Below are 12873 nucleotides of genomic sequence, written 5' to 3' on the forward strand. Positions count from 1 at the left end.
TTTGACCTTGGTACCGAGTATTGAGAATATTTGCAAGACAATGAGCTGGAGATAGTGCTTGTCCCATTTGTTTTTTTTAATGCTTTAACGTAATACTGTCATTGCATATTTCTCTTTTTAAGATCTCACTCAGTTCCTTCCAAATTTCATCAGCGTCAGCAATAAAACAGCTATTTCCCTGCATTTTGTTCAAAGCTATAGAAATAGGCTTCAGGGTACTCAGCATGTCTTCAACATTTCTCTTAAGCCCAATGTTGAGAACTTTGGCTGTGACAGTGCCATCCGTTTTTGACAGTTTGTGAACAAAATTGTGACATCAGATTAGGCCAGTTCTTGATCTAGTGCTCAAAATAGTCCACTACTGAGTTCCATTGCATGTCTTTTGGGAGAGTGAACTTGGTTCCTCCCACTTTTTTCAGAGCAGCTGCTGCAAAGTGGTTGTTACGGAAGTATTTTGCAGTTTCAACAACATTAGCCTTTATTTCTGGAACACTGAAGCCTTTGGCTGGGAGGTGCATCAAATGAGCAGTGCAACTGTATGTTAGCTTGGGACTCTCTTCTAAATAATTTCTTCTAATCTTGGATACATTTGCAGCATTGTCTGTGACCAAGCTGCGTACTAGACATTTGATTTTTTTTTTCCCACAGTTTGTTATAGCTTTTACTGCTACTTCTTGTAAGTATTCTGCTGTGTGTGCATTTCCTGATATATCAATTCTTTCTGTAAGGAAGACATTCTCCCCCCTTCTGCTGTCACACATGCACATACAACAGGATCATTGTGGATAATGGTCTACCCATCAGGACTCAGGTTAACAATTTTACCCTCTAGACCTTTTGCACACCACTCAATTTCTCTTTCATACACTTTATCCAGCAAGTTGCCTGCGACATCTGCTCTGTTGGGTGGACTGTATCCTGATCTTAATGACTGAACCCTGTAAAGTTCTCAATCATATGGAAAGGAGAGTTTGTTGCATAAACAAACTGGGAAATTTTTTCATCAATTACCTCCTTTTGTAATCTGCTGGTTCTTATCACAAACTTATCTATGGTTGTTTCTGGGTGATGGAGATTTTTTTCTTTTTGCTTCAGGTGATATACTGTGGCTATATGACATACATGGTGCCACTGAAACACTATCATTGGCAGATAACTCTGAAACTATAGAAAATGATGGTGATCTTGAAGGTAGATAGAATCCTGTATGTTGAGGATGGATTCTCCTAAACAAAATAAGTCAATGCAGTTATTTAATAATTACCATACTGCTCATTTAGTATTACTCATTGCATTCACTGACACTCAGTACTACTTTAAAGGTGAATTTGTAAAAGGAAGATCTGCCTGTTTCAGCTATTTATTTTTTATCACAACTGCATCTAAAATGCTAGCTAGTACCATAGAGTAACAACTATATTTTTTGCTCAAACATGAGAATTCAAGAATAGTCCAGAAGGAAGACAGGCAGTCCTTAAGAACGAAGTATGAAATAAAAAAGTTTACCCACCTGAAGATCCTGCATGTTCAGACATGTTCCTTTCATCATCTTCAACACAGCTTTCTCCTGAGAAGGAACACTTCTCATGATGTTGTTTCAGTTGGGCAACCAGGCCTTGCATTTCTTTCTTGCACTGTTTGCATTTTGCACATATGCCTGTCTTACCCACAGGTAGAGGAACTTAATTAAAATATTCCCAAACTGGGTCTTTTTTATGGCCTGCTGCCATTATAGATTTTCCCTTCTAGTGAGAGAATGGTATGGTAGATCTCAAATCAATGAAGGCTACACTCAGAAAGACCTCAAGACTTCTGCAATATGCTGCTCAAACAGTTTCACTTCTTTGTTTTTACTACCTGTTCCACCCTTCTCACACTTATCTCCAGACTTCTTCTCCTTGTCCAGATCTATTCTGCCCCCAACAATCTTCTATTCATTTAACTTTTTGAAACTTTTTCACTTTTAGAGATAGGTAAGGGATTGACTCTGTGTACACAAATTTGCAGAGGGACAATTGGGTTAAGATCTGTTATTTCTCACCTCTATATATTATTTAAAAACATTTTTGCTGTTAACAAGCACATTATCTCTGGAGACACAAATCCACAGTTTGAGAACTGCAAACTAAGCATCTCTGATGGTATCTTCTAGACTGAGCACTGAGTCCCATTGGGTAGACAGAAAGATTAACCTAAATAATCTATACAGGAGCCCCATAAAATTGGGTCCCTAATCCATGAACTATTGGAACTCTTTTACAAAACTTTTCTTAAATATTACATGAATACATCATCTTGTACTATAGAATTAGAATTTATAATCCCTATTCCATGATGAGATATCTTTGAGCTATAATGTATCTTTAGATAGGTTTTTTCCTCAAAAAGCATTTTAAAATGTTAAATATAAAAGGTATGTTGGATTTAATGGTTCCATTTGGCTTGAATACTATTTCCAGAGAATGAATGTGCATCGGCTAACCTTGAGCCTGGATTATTATTCAAGTGCATGTATGAGCAGAACAGACAGCCAGAGAAATCCATCTGCCTTCAACACTGCATAGGGCTCCAGAAACTGCTTTTTAATTATTCTCTGTGGATCAGATTCACTGTGTTTTGGGTTTTTTGCACATTCAGAGGTCTGGCAATATTAAGTTTCTTCCACTAGCACCTTTCAAATTTGTCTATATTGGCTGAAAAGGAACTGGGCTGGAGTCAAATGTGGTTTTTTTTGTTTGTTTGTTTGTTTGTTTTTTTTGGAAGAACTGTCTAGCTTTGTGTCATGGAAGCTTTGGGAAAAACTAAATTAATAAATCCCACCCCCAACCTAGTTTCAGACCCTGAGTTAGTTCTTCTGGCATTGGTGAATCATCTGGTAGCTGAACTGCAGGCTTCCTCAAAAACATTCCAGTAATGCCCCTTTAAGTCAGCTGTGCTAAATCAACAACCCAAGGTCACTTTGATTTCTCTATCATGGGAAAGGCTAATCTAAGCTGTTAGTATTTGCTTTTCCAAAGGGCTTTGTTTGTGACTGAGAATTATTCACAGCTCTTAAGTTGTGTGTATGTCTGTTTAGAATGTGAAATATCTGTACACACAGCACTCATAAATGTAGCCCTTTTTGTGGATAGCAAATTTCCAAATTTTTAGACTTGCACTTGCCCTAAATATGAAGTATAGCTACGGTAGTACTTGTGCTCTAATATAACTAGCTACCTTTCTTTGTGATCTCTTAGACACATTAACATTTTCATCAATTTTTTCCTTTTGTTCCCATTTTTGATACCAGGGAGATCGTTTTATTTATTTATTTTTTAATTTTTTCCCCTTTTTCACAAGGAGAATCTTCCTTTGGTGATGAGCAATGAGGATCTGGCTTGTTCAGGAGCCAGTCAATGATACTCTGTGCATGTTGGAGAGACAAGGTGGGGGAGGTAATATTTTTTTACTGGACCATCTTCTGTTGGTGAGAGACAAGCTTTTGAATTTACATGGAGCTCTTCTCCAGGTCTGTGCATGTGAGAGACACATGCAAAGGCCCCTCAAATATCCCAGAACCGTACTCCAGTCCCTACTGGGAAATCGGGACTTAATTTTGCTCACATGTTGGGCAATCCATGGTAGATTTTATTATTGACCCTTGCTAGTAGGCAGATGACTGACACTTAAGCATGTTAAGACTTTATTGCATGTATTAAAGGATTAATGTGTATAATGCTTTTTATGGCTCCTTCTGGAAACAGTGCCCTGCCATGGGGTAAGATGAGCACATCAGTTTTAGAGAGTGTCAGGTCTATTTTATGGAACTAGAAAAACTGGAATTCTCCCTCTTCAGCTTGTTTATGCAGTGATGACAAACTTGGTTGAACCAATCTTAATCCTAATTAGGAAAAAGTCTATTTTTGTATTCCCTTTCAGACTTTTAATATTATCATTCCAAACACAACAGTACATGTTGCATAGGATTTGTGGTCAGAAAGACCCAGAGATCCAACAAGTCTCTCATCTGCCATTAGGTATTGTTACTGGTTCAGCAAATCCTCTCTACTGTATCTTTCACAGCTGAATGCAAACTTTTAAACTTCCTGTGTCTGTAGTGTACTTCGAAGGAATTATTCAATTCTAAACCATTAAAGATCAACTGAATTAAATAAAATGCATAGAGAGAATTGGAAGTGTATATTAGAATCAGAAATATAGAACATTAGTGCAAAGTTCCTACAAGTACTTTCCGACGAACTCAAGCTAATGTTTTCTGTGCTTCTGCTGATTGCTTACTAATTAAAACAGATTCTCCCTAAACTCCTGAAGTTCATCATAGATGTTTGGCTTGCCGTCTTGGTTTCTAACCTAGACCTGTAAGGTATTTGTTAAAATCACTGTGCACAAATTTAAACTCCTTTGAGTGACCCTGCTGTAAAGGAGGAGAAGAAATTCCCTCACAATCACTTCATAGCTACACTGGATCTCTTTTTAATGATCAGTTTTTAAACTACAGGGGTTTATAGTAAGGATAGCAAAATCACTTTCAAAACCCATTTGTATTCTTTCTTGAGCTGAATATTTGCCATATCCTTTGACGAGCTATGAGACAGTGTCTCAAAAGGATTTACATGCCTTTTTAGTTCAGAGGTGTAACATTGGGCTCTGAACTTCCAACTGTTTTTTAAAGCCTGGAAGGGAGAAGCATTAGAAGGGGACTTGACTGAAGTATATGAATTACATTATGGAGGGCATAGCAGAAACTGATCAATCCCTCCTCCTTGTTATACAACTCCCATAGTATGGGGAGATGAGTATTCAGTTACTCTGTGGAATGCACTGTAACGAGGTCATGGACTAAATATTGTAACTAGATTTTAAAAGGGGTTAGGTAATTCTATGTCCAAGTTAAAATATAAATAAACCACTTTGTGGTCTAATCTCATAGACTTTAACATCAGGAGGGGCCATCATGATCTCCTTGCCGTAAGGTTCAGGACGGAATTCTTCACGTACCTCTTGACATTCTGTTGCTGCATACATGCATTCTACAGGGTTTTGGTTTTCCCCTGAAGTATCCGTTATTGACCTCTGCCAAAGGCAGGGCATTAGTCTTGGTGGACCAATGGTCGGATTAAATAGACAGATTCAGTGTTCGTGTCATCTTAGTAGTGCCAAAGTGCTCTTGTACAACAAATATAATTAAATCTCTTCATACTGAAGGATGAAAATTAATACAAGTTGTTACATCAGTTAATAAAGAAGGTTCCGTCTCTTGGATGAGATGTAAAAACAGGTCCTGACTACTTCTGGTCATTAACAATCACATGACACTTTTGCAAGAGCAAAGGTCTCCACATGAGTCTACTAACCAAATTCCAAATTATGTTTTATCAATTAAAATGTCACCTATGTTTTGACACTCTTGTAATAGATATAGTCTAATACAGTGGATGAATCAGTGGACTCTTCCATCTGGGATGAAATGGAACAGTATCTTAACTCTGTGCAGGTTGCCTGGATGCAACACTTTTTTTGTGGTCTGGTTTGAGGAACGAGCGCATAGTTTCCCTCAGTAATGGCTGGCCGTGGAGGGGGAGGAGAAGGAGCTCTCATTGAGCTCTGTGGTAGTGCTTTTGTCACCATGGGGTTGGGGACACTAAACATCTGGAAAATGTTTCTGGAAATGCTCTATCTTTTGTGCCTGGTGAAAAATGCCTACTACATCTAGAAGGTTTGACATACGTTTCTTAGTGAGTCAGCACTCACCCTCTTTCCTTCAGGGGTACAGGCCTTCCGTGATCACTTCCTCATATCTGTATACTTTGTGTGTATATTTCCGTGTTATTGTCTTTATACGCATTGACTTTGAGGCCATGGACATGCTGGAGTGTGCTGGGCCTATAGGTCTCTATTTGCTAGGGAATTTGTTTACGGGTCAAACTTCCAGGCTCTGGGGTATACAATGAGTGCACAGACATCCTTGATAGCTAGATATATGATAGATTCTTGAGCAGTTCCGAGCACTTCCCAAACTGTTTTTCCGTCACCAGGCATCTTTAATTATGATCTCAGCCGCTCTGGCACTAGACAAATGAAAAGCTAAATTACTCATTCATCTGCAGCTCTCAGGAGAGATTTTGGGAATCTTTTCCAAATATTAGTACGTCAGAAAGAGATACAAAATAACCACCACTGCATCTGTGTTGTATTGAGGGAGAGAGCTCTACATGTATAAAGCTAGCAAATTGTATTAAACTAGAATTCATGGTCCAAAAACTGCTGTTTGATGATGCAATCTGTGGAGTAATATCTGCTCACAGTGGGGCCAAATTAGGCCCATAGTCATTTAATTTTTTATTACTAATCTTATAACTTTTACAATAAACTCAGCCTTTGCATAATTAACGGGATTGAAATAACTGTGGGGAGTTGTGTGGAAACTGAAGATTAGAACTATACCAATAATAGCTATTTTTCAAAGATGCCTTTAACTGTTTCTTTCTCTCCCTTTCCTATCGCATTGTGTGGCAGGAGTTTTCGGGCCATTGTTATCTTTGGGCACACATTGTTTAAATCATTTTGCTACTTGTTGATGGGTTAAATACCATCTGAAACCTCACCAGGAGAATAATTAAGCATAATACTTTGAAGTGTTGATACCTTTGCATACGAGAGTCTTGAAACACATAATAAACATTTAACACAGCCTCCTGGCAGTCTTGTAAGAGGGATGAGGGGGATTTACAGGGATACCTGTAGCCACTTTGGGAGTGGAACACAACCATTTCTCAGTGCACTGCAATGTTATACAGCAGTTCTGAACAGGAAGTGAAGAATTCTGTATTAGGTTGGCTAATTCCCCATATCTTGTCGAAAGTGCTGTGGTTATCGAATGACCACAGTGGTCAGGCAACCTGTTTTCTCCAAAGAACTGTTACATTATATAAGTACCTAATTTAAGGGCAGAGTGTCACCTGCTAAGTTGCTGACACATCCGGCAGTACATAGGCTTTCTTTGGAGTCTTGTCTGGAAACTCGTGTGAGCCAGCCCTAATTAGCTGGTGGAGCTTGACTGGAACCCAGCACAAGTTGGTATGGCTACAAGCCACATGTTTCGTTTCTCTTCTTCCCATCCTGTGGTGAGGCCTCCCCCCATCTTAATTGGTGTGGGAAACCATACTGAACTCTTTAACACCATGTTCACAGCTTTCTTGCAATTTCTAATACAACTTTTTTTTCCCCTTTCTGATCAGGGTCCTTCAATTAAACAATTCATGGACATCTTCTCCCTTCCTGAAATGACCCTGCTCTCCTCAGTCATTGACTATTTCATAAATCATGGCATTGAGTTTGACCAGGTTCATCTTTACAAGGACATATCTGTGAGTATAAGGAACACTTGAAATGCTGACGCAATAGTGCGTATATATATGGCACAGTTAATCTTATGCCTTTTTGTTTTTGCTTGTGAATTCTGTACTATCCAAACTCAAGCTTTTATTATTTCTAACATCCAGTTTTTTAATTGGGGAACATTGGTGCACATACAGTGCTTTTAAAAAAACCCAGAACATTTGAGCTCTCTTTGTATACTATTAGATCACTATATTATTATTTATTATTATTATTATTTATTTTAACATTTATTTTGGTAGTGTTTAGAGGCCTGCTAGGTCAGGGCCCCAGAAATGACAGAAGAGTTGAATTATTTCATTCAACTTGCTTCAGGAAGTCCCAGCTTTTATCTGTAGACCATTGTCTGATCCTCCCTTATTTAAAAGGAGCAATTTAATAAAATAAAATCGGCCCACTACCTCTGGAAAAAAAAAACAACCCCAAACCCTTAGCATTGATTTAATTATTATGATGTTGCCCACCAATATGGGCAGGATATCTCTTCACTCATGTGAGGGAATTATTGACTAGCTTAATGGCATGGTTGTATTCTGAATTTTCAGTTAATTTATAGGTAAAATTTGGGTGAGTCCCATCAGTCCTTTGACCTAGATAGAGCCCTGAAAGACTCCAGGTCTCCCCCTATGCAGGACATACGGTTTCTCCTCCATGGGCAGGGGCTCTCAATTCCTACTTGATTAAGTGGGGTCTTGTGAGGAGCAGCGTACAAACTTTCACCTAAAGGTGAGGACTTCATCAACATGCTTTTTGCCCTCCCTGGTGGGGAAAAAAGTTAACACAAGGTTAGAACATTCTAACTCAAGGTAAAATCCTAGTGACGACAAGGTAGTTCAAGGTAAACCTGGTTTACCTCATCCTGCTAACGTGGGAAAACTCCAACTGGTTTGTCTTACTTAACTCACGTTCACTAAGATTTTTACCTTGTATTAACTCATCATTTTCCTAGGGAAGATGCATCCTTTCAACCCACACTATTCCAAAGTGTAAGAACAACTGGATAAGGGCTAACTGATGATGTTCTATTTTACTCTGTGGCCTTAATATCCTACTGGGGTGATTAGAGGACAGATGGGTTTATCCTGTCTTTATGAGGTTATGTGATGTTAAGAGCACGGATACTTTGAGCATCACTTATTTTATAATTTGATTGCAAAATAGAAAAAGACCTGTGAGCTAAAAGATGTTGGTGTTTCAAAACACCAACTGACTGTTTACACTTCAGAACATGGGAAGCTTTGTTCTAACTTTAACCTAACCTAGAGTTTTCTGTCAAACTGATGTTCAGATTTAAAATACAGGTATTTGTATGATCAAAACATGGAATCCTTTTTCTCTTTTTGCTACTAAGCGTTGAAAAAAAATCTCTATACAGTTAGTACTAACTTAGTGTCTGGTTATTTTAAACATTCTAAAGGACAATTCATTAAGTAGATTAATCTGAAGATATGCTTTTCACCATTACAGTCTCTGAAATTTTCACCTTGTATAGTAGATGAAAGTATATAAAACAGCTGTGTAACTTTTAGCTTCTGGGAGCAGTCCTACCAATGTTGTAATATACAGAGCAGGGAAAAAGACTACAGAGACAAATGTACATGGCATATTTCATTTTAGTGGCTGGTTATCAAGGTCGTAAAGGCCTTCCTAAATTGCATTACACTTATTTAGTCTGGTTTTGGAGTGAGTCCTGAGGAGTCATGTCGATGGTTTCTTCAAAGCCATTGGATGGATTTACAGCTTGGGACCAAATGATTGTACTATAGGTATAGACAAGCACATTTAAAACAATGCCATTTATTAATGGATGGCAACAATATTCACTACAGTGTGATCCAGAAGAATGAGTGCACTTTCAGATTCTTAAATTCTAATCCTGGCTGTTGCATTGGCTTGCTCTTTGGCCTCAAGTTACTTCACTTTATCTTCTGCAGTTTCTCATGTGTATAAAGTGGATGCTTACAGAATATACCTCACTGGGTGCATTGTGTGGGTTGATACCTACACAGCATTCTGAAAATGTAAAGCACAATAATTATTAATCAGCCTGCTGTGATGTGTTCTGATGGGTGTCCAGCGAGTGCAGAATTGGGGAAAGCGGGGAAATCTTGTCTGATTTGAGAACTAATGAGGGTAAATATACTTCTTTAAAACCTTACCTGTTTGGTGTAACTACTCCCTGAGGCTAATTCTTGTGTTTTGGAAGGCAAAGAATCTGCCAGGCATGGTTCAGAATGTTATTCAGCAAAGTAGGACAGAAGTTCTTGTGAAGAAATAAATACAAAACTCCTCCCACTCTGTTGCCAACTCCTAGAACTGAGCATTCTCAGAATAACGATGCACATACCATACTTTGGGAATAGCTTTGGAAACAAACTGGCAGCTCCTCCTCCACCCTTGCAGGAAATCTTTTTCAGTGAACTAAAAGGTATTTTTAGGATCAGGCTCATGTTGGCAACACTTATCCTAACTGGTGCTGTTAGTGGGCAAGAAACATTTATCATGGGCAATCTAAACATTCACAGTTATCTTGGGGCACTTCTCAAAGACCTGCTGTTGTCTTTAATATGAAGCTGGGCACTCTGTACTGGTTGAAAGGTCAAATATTAACTGGTTGCCACAGGGATTAAAGCAAGTGAGCAATTTGTTCACAGGCTCAGGTTGATCTGCAATCTTGGTACTGGGGGACGAAGGGCATAACTGTTTGTTGACTGTGCCATCCTTCAGAGAGCTTTTCTAACATCACGTGGCATCTCCCAGGGTTTTCAAGGTTCCAGCTGCAATATAAATTTGGGCTCTCTTTTTATTTGTGTGGGCTAAGGAGTCTGACCAAGGAGCCTAGCAAACCCCCATTCTTTTCTCCACTATGAATGTAGATTTGGCACATAAGTACTTACTGTTGTCTGCTTGCGTCACCAATGGTAGGCCATCAGAAGAGAGATTTTTTTTCTGCACAGGAGCTTGCACTTGTGGTGATAACTCCATCACAGTTTGGTACCTGTGCCTCTTAATCCAGTAGACCGATCTACTGGTGAATGACATGGGGCATCGGTTTTTAGGGTTTAACCAGATTTTTATCTCTGAACGCCAAATGTTGAAAGTCTTAAGCGCAATTTATTAAACATGTCCCGATGTGCAGTTCAAATCTTCAATGCTGGTCCTCCGTCAGCAAGCAATTAAATGGCCTTCGAGCGGCTGCTGAACATCAGCTCTGCCACCACCACAAAGGAACCTGGTAAGCAGCTGCTGCTGCATATAAACGTTTAAAATTATTGTAGACCCTGATATAGGAATCTGCAGTGAAGGGGTACAACATGTGGTATGATGGAACGTGTCTGATCTAAAAATGTCCAGTTTAAGCTCCCTAGGAAAAACTTTAACTTCTATATAACTCCAAACCGTTACAAATGAAAAGTGTCTGTAACTCACTCACTCGCTCTCCTTCTCCCCACCCCCCCCTCCGAATTTGGTGTTGGCTTTGAAAAACAGAAGTAAAACAAATTTAACAAACACAATCTGAAAATGAGCTGATTTAAGGAGTGACGCTCTTGGAACAAATGTGTGTAGCTTGCAAGCCTTAGTAGATGGGGGGATGTCGGGATTCTTGGTTGGAGAGGTCCAAATAGTGCATGGGTATCTGTCTCTTTCCTATATGTATGAAAGAGACCAGGACCTGTGCACCATTTGGGCTTCCTCACCTTATTATATATAATGAAAGAGAGACACATAGGCAGATCAATATATTTTTTTAAATGATCCTTGTTTATATAGGGAGAATTTTTTTGGTAGATGGCTTGAAGAACAGTGTCATTCCAACACCCCCTAAATCTTGACACAGACACCTGCACAGAACAGGTTAAAATTGAAGTTCTGCCTCAAACTAAATGTTCCCTTCAGGCCTTAAACTCTCTGGCTCTATTAAACTCTGTGGTTACATCTTCATTTAAAATGCTACAGTGGTTCATCTGCAGCACTTCACTGTAGACACTATGTACACCTACTCCCATCAGCATAGGTAATGAATAGAGTAAGGTCTTGTCTACACTTGGTGAAGATGCTACGTACCCTTGGCATAGGTACTTCACCTCCCTGAGAGGTGGTAGATATGTTGGGGAGAAGCCCTCCTGTTTATGTCAGGAGTTCAGCGGGTATAACCGTGCCCCTCTGGGTGTGGTTTTTCCACTCCCCTTAGCGACTTAGTTATACCAACATAAGTTTGTAGTGTCGACCAGGGCTCAGTCACAGAGGCTGAAAGGGGCTGTTGAGGGCCAACCAGGAAAGGTAATACAGTGAGACAGATAAGTCAGCCTCAAATCCACAGTTGCAGAGGAGTTGGCTGGTTCCATCCGTTCCATCCTGCTGAATTTAGTCATGATTTGGTACCCAGGGGCTATAACCTGGTCTGAGAATAGGTAAACTGCAGAATTCCACCCCAGGAGAGATGAGGCTTGAAGCCTGACATCTGGAAGGGTGTACTCCCAGAGACCCTGCGAAGGAACAGTGGTGTACCAAGCCTGATAACTGTGATCACTTCTTTCCATAGGGTTTTTTGTGTTGCCTTTACGGAGCACTCCCAGACCCTGCTTGGGACTCAAAGCCAGGTGGTCATTATTTCAGGATCAATCGAGTTGCCCAAAGCATAATTTAATTTAGACTTTCATTGTTTATGTAAACATATTAATTGCAAAAACAACGAGGAGTTCTTGTGGCACCTTGAAGACTAATACATTTATTTGGGCATAAGCTTTCGTGGGCTATAACCCACTTCGTCAGATGCATCTGAAAACTTATGCCCAAATAAATTTTAGTCTCTAAGGTGCCACAAGGACTCCTTGTCTGTATCAACAAAAACAACTAACATGGGCACCCCTCTGAAACACATTATGGTAATTACAGTTCATGTCTTTATTTCCATTGGCTGGAATAAAACCAAGTTTTTTGTTCTCTCCCCACCATGTTCAAATTCATAAATGTAGTTGTTTATACTTATAATAGTGAATCCCCTTGCAGAATGTCCTTGGCTTATTGTCCTCTTAGCTCTTTGTCCTTGCAGCAAATGAAGCAGATGCGTTGTTGTTCTGTTGATCCATCTTGACAACAAGGTTGCATTTGAGGCAGTAGAAAATAGTCCCGTTAATGCCAGATTTAAAACTGAAAGCTGTTTTCCGCTTTTTTAGGATGCCATTAAAGATGTGCACGTGAAAGGAATGATGTACAAATGGATTGAGAAGGACATGGGTCAGTTAAGTTTAAATCCATTGTTCTTAATTTTCAGTGCTAATGCATATTTTATTGAATGTTTACATGTGTAAATGGATTATTGGTTTTACAGTACATCACCAGACTAGAAATGATAGTGATAGTGATAATAGCAAGATACAGTAAGGTCATGTTCATAGCTTATGCTTAAAGCTATCCAAGGAGTTGAAAGAGGTATTTTGGTACTGACCAAGGATGCTTTACAAAGAAAAGAAC

At 39.2% G+C, this 12873-nt stretch overlaps 1 protein-coding gene across 2 annotated transcripts in view; it reads left to right on the forward strand.

Annotated features, from left to right (window-relative positions):
• Positions 1-12873, forward strand: part of NT5DC2 (5'-nucleotidase domain containing 2) — a 58589-nt gene that overhangs the window by 23745 nt on the left and 21971 nt on the right. For both annotated transcript variants that reach the window (XM_073352445.1, XM_073352446.1), the window contains exons 6-7: positions 7239-7367; positions 12576-12636. In XM_073352445.1, the coding sequence (XP_073208546.1) occupies positions 7239-7367; positions 12576-12636 (190 nt within the window). The remainder of the gene's footprint in view (positions 1-7238; positions 7368-12575; positions 12637-12873) is intronic.

The sequence above is a fragment of the Lepidochelys kempii genome, chromosome 7 (genome assembly GCF_965140265.1).
Source record: "Lepidochelys kempii isolate rLepKem1 chromosome 7, rLepKem1.hap2, whole genome shotgun sequence".
In the NCBI taxonomy this organism is placed as follows: domain Eukaryota; kingdom Metazoa; phylum Chordata; order Testudines; family Cheloniidae; genus Lepidochelys; species Lepidochelys kempii.